The sequence below is a fragment of the Prosopis cineraria genome, unplaced genomic scaffold (assembly GCF_029017545.1).
Source record: "Prosopis cineraria cultivar Desert tree isolate PC_DT_omini unplaced genomic scaffold, ASM2901754v1 PC1, whole genome shotgun sequence".
NCBI classification, from domain to species: domain Eukaryota; kingdom Viridiplantae; phylum Streptophyta; class Magnoliopsida; order Fabales; family Fabaceae; genus Prosopis; species Prosopis cineraria.
In genome coordinates, this window is record NW_026555332.1 from 33,010,743 (window position 1) to 33,016,931 (window position 6,189).

At 39.8% G+C, this 6,189-nt stretch overlaps 1 protein-coding gene across 1 annotated transcript; it reads right to left on the reverse strand.

Annotated features, from left to right (window-relative positions):
• Positions 1–336: 336 nt before the first annotated feature.
• Positions 337–4,044, reverse strand: LOC129288919 (uncharacterized). The gene is made up of 4 exons (XM_054925764.1): positions 2,934–4,044; positions 2,426–2,833; positions 2,299–2,346; positions 337–2,203 (listed from the first exon to the last, which is right to left on the reverse strand). Exons 1-4 carry the CDS (start codon positions 4,042–4,044, stop codon positions 732–734), a joined length of 3,039 nt encoding a protein of 1,012 aa, XP_054781739.1. The 3' UTR covers positions 337–731.
• Positions 4,045–6,189: the final 2,145 nt, after the last annotated feature.

The window sequence follows — 6,189 nt, forward strand, 5'->3', positions numbered from 1 at the left end:
CAACATCGATCCAATCAAAAAGGAGTTTATATACATTATATTACTAATTTAATAACATTGCTCAACCCTCTCACTTTCCGTTCTAATTAACGAGCCAACCATTATTGTTGTGCACGATGAGATAATTAACGTGTTTGCATAGTCATTAATAATTCAAACCAAATCGCATAAATACATAACAACACTCTCATAATGCTGGCTTCATTACTAAAAAGCAGATACTTGGTATTTTTCTTGCCTTTTTGCGAATATATATATATATATATAACGAGGAAAATGAACAAAGAATACGAGGAGGGAGAAAGAAAAAGACTGAGACTGGGTGGAAGCATTTATAATATGAAGGAAAAGATTAATTAAGACTCACCTATCCTAGTTGAAGAACAGAATCAATAATCATGTAGCCAAACAATGCCATATCATCATCTCACATTCGAGACGCACCAATGCAAAACTGAGAAAACTGTTCCTTGATTTGATTTGATAAGAAGCTGTCTCACACTCCTTCCAATCCACAGTAGCCGCCATTTCTTCCTCCGATGACACCCTCCAGCTCCCTCCCTCTCCTTTTTCTTTCTCCCGCTTTAAACTTCAAAAGCATCATCATCGAAAATCATCAAATTTAAAGAATAATAATAATATCACCATCACTTTAACTCGCAATTTCCAACGCCAATATGGCATTTGTGAGACATTCGTTAAACAATGAAGCATTAATATATCGTTCTCAATCACATCAACCCTCCACCGGCGGCACCTGACAGTGATGACTGCAACTGCAACAGGTGGTGGTAGCAGTCGGCCGCCGTTGGCCTCTGCTCAGCGTTTTGTTCCATGCACCGATTCTGAAGCTCTCTCAGCATCTTGGGCAAACCAGACAGCGAGCTTGTCTTTATCAGATATCCCACTCCCCACACGTCCACCTTCACTGTGTGTAATCCCCTTCCCATCTCCGGCGCATGTCTCCCACGCGCCGCCCCCTCTCCCCCCGCCCCGCCCGCCACCATGTACGGGTAAAGCTGCGGCGCTCCCACCGCCTCGTCGAATCCACACACGAACCACTCGTTCTCTCTGTCGCACCTCCTCATCACCTTGTCCCAACCCAAGTCTCGATGCATGAAGGACAAGTCGTGTAGAGCGACCAAAGCTTTCGTCACGTACTTGAGCGCCTCCACTAATTGTTCGCAATTCTCAGGCTTGATCTTGCACCCTCTGGGTTTAAACACCAAGTTCAGATCTTTCTCGCACGACCTGAATATGAACTCAGCGTGTGGGATTCGATGGTCTAAGATTTCGTAAATTTCTTTCACCGCAGCCCATTTTCTCTTACTCTGAAATATTCTCGTGCATGTGTTGGGCGTCATCTCCATTACATTCCCGTTTCCCAAATCCACTCTTTCAAAGTCACTGTAAGTGAACAGCTTATAATTCCCACCATTGTTAATATGGAAGCACCTCTCAGCTAACAAAGGAAGCAACGTACCGATTCTGTAACACGGAACTAAAGCTTTGATTCTCTCTGCGGGTGAAGATAGGTCGAGAGTGTATAAATCAGTACGAGTGATTCGGTCTTGTGACCTACTCAGTGCACAGAATGTTACCACGTGACCGACAGCGTAGTATCCGAGGATATATGGGAGATCAAGATATGTCCACAAGAGCTTCTCTGCTATTGTCGTTGCTGGATCAAGTTGACCCTCTTTGAATTGATCAGTCTCTTCTCCTCTCCACAAGCAATAATTTCTCACGAAACCAGTAACATTAGGCCATTGATCTTGCAATAACTCAGTGGAATTATTATTACCTGAAGTAGTAGTAGCACTGGGTTTCCTGGTGATGAGAATTTCCAAGGGACAGAACTTGGAGACGACCCTATTGATGCAGTCATCCCAGAGAGAAATGAGAGACTCTCGAGTGGATGAAGTGGCGTGAGAGAGACTAGGGTTGGGTCGAATGATTGGACCTACGACTTCGTACATGATGGCCCTACAATCCAACGGTTCAGATGAAGTTGTGAAGAATAGCTCCTTCCCTTGAGGCAAGTCCTTGTACACATCCCTCCTCAGTGGAAAGCGAAGTTCTTCCATTGGAGGCTCCTGGATGTGCCACGACAGCTCATACAACGTTGGTAGTGATGGTGGCGAGACACGTAAGCATCCCATGTAGTAATCGGTTGGATCCTGAAATTCCCACGGAGGCGTTGCTGTACCATAATAAGACTGCAAGCATTAATGCTCCGAGATTTTTTTTTTTTTTTAAAAAAACATGGACTGATTGGTTAATATAAACTAAGCTTACATCTTATCAAAGGTTCTGTGTATGGGAGCTGAACTCTTTCAGGAAAACCTGTTAAAAGAGAACAAGCAAGTTAAGGTTGATCCCAACAACATGTGAGAGAAATTTGTTTTTGTTTGGGGGAATGTACCAGAAGTCGAAGCAGAGGCTGAGGAAGAATACTTTCTTCTGCCAAAGACTTTGACTTGTTGTCCGGAAACGAATCTATCAACAGAGAAACCTTTTAAGGGACCATCTTCGAAATTCTCCATGGTGCAAAGCACCATTGAATCGTCAAAGAAGGACAGTTCATCTGCCTTCAGAAAGCTTGAACCTTGAAGCCTCACTCTCCCTCTGTGAAGTTCACCTTCTTCAGCCCACAAGTTCACTGATTCCTCCCATGTCATTCTTATCTTCCCAATTCGTCGGAGGTCCTTTGAAGAAGAAGCCAACGAAGGACCTGCAATTTCCAAGGGAGACTCCAACCCTAATATCATACCTCGAGGACCATGAAATAATGCTTCACCGCCACTTGTCATCCCCAATTGCTTTGTCCTAGCTGTTAGAAATCACCAATAATAGGACTGTTAATTAATTATTAAAAAACTTGCAACAACCATCTTCATTTAATCAGCATTCCCAAAAATAATACTGCGAACCTGAGAGTGGAAGGTCATCTTCTTTAAACGGCGGAGGTGGGGGCAGTGCTCTTGTCCGAGAATCATCTCCACCGACAATAATGGAGGAAGAAGCAGCACCTCTGGCGTGGGAAGTTCTCATTCTGGAACCCATGAATTGAGAAAGCTCTTCAAAAACTTCTTCATCGAAAGAAGCAGGAAGTCTATGGACCTTCCTCTCATAAGGAGAGAGTCTGAAATAGCTTTTCCCAACATGCTGTCTCTCACCACCTCGCTCCCATTCATACACTTTCCTGAATTCTCCAAGCATGTTGTCCCATTTAGTCCCAGCCGTTTTGGCATCTCTATTCACTCCATGCCTCTGCAGAAACTCTGCCACTTCCCTATCTTTATCAGCCCTAGTTTTGCCTCTAGTAGCCTGACCACCACTTTCTACATGCTCTGTTCTGCTAGAAGATGATCCCATCAACTCGGACCCACCACCACCACCTTGGTACTGGACCCTCCAAGCTCTCGCTAGCCACAACATCTCGTGAGGTTTCCAAACCGGGCTCACGTATTTCCCCTTCCTGAATTGATGGTGAATTTGCTGTTCCCCCTCCGACTTGTTCCCTTCCTGTCCGGCGGCGGGAGAAAGAGAAGACGGCACAGGAGGAGAGTGAGTAGGATCAGACGAGGCAGTGTCTGAGGAAGAAGCTGCTGAAGCACGGGCTTGGGCTTGGGGTTGAACTTGAAGTGGGAGCTGAGATGGGGAAGGGCTTGATTCCGTAGAGAGTAAAGGCATTTGCTGAGAGGAAGGAGAAGGCAGAAGCTTCCATTGGCCACTAGTGTATCTGGTCCTTTTGGGATTATTACTTGCAGTGTCAAATGGAGAGCCAGCTGTTGCACCAGCGGAGACATAGAGAGGCGTGGGAATGAAAGGAGAGGCACCACCACTGACTCCGACGACCGGTGTTCCTGGTTGCGGCGGCTGATGGTGATGAAGATGATGCTGATGAATTGGCTTCGCCTCCGCCGAAGTTTCCTCCACATGAAGAGGAGAAGAAGATGGAATCTGCTGTTGCTGCTGTTGTGGGAGCTGCGTCTGAGACTGTTGTTGCTGCTTCTTGGCCGAATCTCCTTTGTCACTCATCTTTAACAAAATGGGCCCGATCAAGAATTTAAAGAGTATAGTGATGATGGTGGGTGGGAGAGAAAGCAGATATTTTTTTTGATTAGGTATGAACAAGAAGCATCGGCATCGAACTAGCTAGTTTGGTGGAGATCTTATGATGCTCTAAAGAAGCCGAGGCAAGTGCCCAATTCCAATTCAGAACAGGAGATAAGGGTAATAGGAAGAGAAAATGGAGAAAAGAAGGGGAAGAGAGAAAAAGTGATGAAGTGGGGGCGACTGAGACGGGTCAGCTTGATTAACCAGTTAATGAATGGAGCCACAGTTGTAATTTTGATGTGTCATATATTGTTATGACAAGTAAGAGAGAGAGAGAGAGAGAGAGAGAGAGCTGTGGTGGTGGTGGTGCATGATTAGAGAGGGAGGGTCATGAGTCATGATTGTACTATCTCTGAGAAACGCGGCTCTAAGAATTTTGAAACATTTGCCATTGTTCCGAGATCCCTATCATTCAATGTTGTTTTGTTTGTTGTCGCAATTTTGGCTCAGCCTTCCTTTCCTCCTTTTCTACTTGTAATTTTTTTTTTTTTTTCCGGTTAACCATCAAGCGGTCGAACAATTCCGATTTATATAGATTAAGGGCCTGTTTGAATATACATTGAAAATTAATTTTGGGATCAAAATTATAATTTTATAAAAGTTTATCTAAACACCCTCATTTTACAAAACTTCATTTGATTTGGAAAACTCCATTTTAGAGAAGCTGAAATTTCTTCCATTTACAAAACTCTATTTGACTCCTTTTCTTTATATCATTTATTTGCACATTCAAAATTAATTTTTAAGAAATCATCCAAACATATTCAATTTATCAAAATTAATTTTTAAAAATTTATCCAAACATCATCATGTTTTAATAATTAAATTTTTTTATAATTAATTTTTTTTAATTAAAATCCAAACACATCCTAAACCAGATCGAGGTCTTTCGGAGCCAAAGCCCAGTCACTAAACACCGTTGCATTTTCAAAATTCAAAATCATGTTTGTAATTAAAAATGTACAGCCCCTTTACTAATTAAACCAAATATTTGTTAGTCTTGAACTTGTAAATTTTCTTGACTTCTCAACTTTTATCTTTTATGATATATATATATATATATATATTGAGAGAATGAAAATTAAGTCTTAAGAAAGAATTAACGATAGCTAAGTTACTGGTAATTTTTTAAAAAAATGAATTGCAAATATTTCAAATAATTGTAAATTTAGGAGTTTTAATTAAAAATGAGATATTTAAAATTTTAATTTAACTCTTAATTTATAATTGAAATTTTTATTTATAATTGTTTAAATTTATATGTAAAAATTATTTTTGAGAAAATTTTGCCAGGACCTACGTTATTAACTTTTTCTTTTCAGACTTTATTATAATTCTTCCATATATTTTTCTCTCTTATTTTCTTATTTATTTTTTATAATCTTTTATAGGCTTTTGTCTTCTACAGTTGGGTCGTTCTGGGAATGCAGTCAATGCACGTTCGATCTTTCTTCTGCGTGTTACGGTCACAAAAGTATAATATATCAAATTATTAAACATGGGACTAGTTATTAAACCTATCAAAATATTAGTTTGTTAATGATTAAAATCATAGTCAAATATAATTGAAATCAATCATATAAATAAATCATTTTCTAAATCAGTTAAGATATTAGTTTAGTGGTTTAGATCTGAATTTTCATATTATGTAATATATGCAAACGCGCGCGCCTTGTTTCATATAGAGAAATCTGTAAGCCAGGGATAAATGTTGTACTCTCTTTTCTTTTTTCCTTTTGCATTACATAAATTCTCTGAATAAATTCGTTGATTAAGCTTAATCATAATAATTGTGGCGTAAAAGAGACTAGAAGAAGTCAGACCAAAAATTTAAAAGAAAAGGGGACAATTATATTAAAATCCCACATAAAAGAATTAATTACTATAAGGTTTATTAAAAATTGAACTAAACTGTATTGACAACACAATCAGTTATTAATGTAATTTAATTCAGTTATTAATGAACCTTACAGTAATTAATTTTTTTATGTGAAACTTAACTGTAATTCTTAAAAAAAAAAAAAAAAGACTGGGAGAAGTAAAAATACTGTACAGAGACCACGCTCG

What these genes read in the sequence shown, in the direction of transcription:
- LOC129288919 (XM_054925764.1), bottom strand. Translation starts at nt 4,044, where the DNA reads ATGAGTGACAAAGGAGATTCGGCCAAGAAGCAGCAACAACAGTCTCAG. An exon ending in AGATGACCTTCCACTCTCAG is followed by an intron (nt 2,834 to 2,933) that starts GTTCGCAGTATT and finishes GATTTCTAACAG; the next exon opens with CTAGGACAAAGCAATTGGGG. An exon ending in CACAGAACCTTTGATAAGAT is followed by an intron (nt 2,204 to 2,298) that starts GTAAGCTTAGTT and finishes ATTATGGTACAG; the next exon opens with CAACGCCTCCGTGGGAATTT.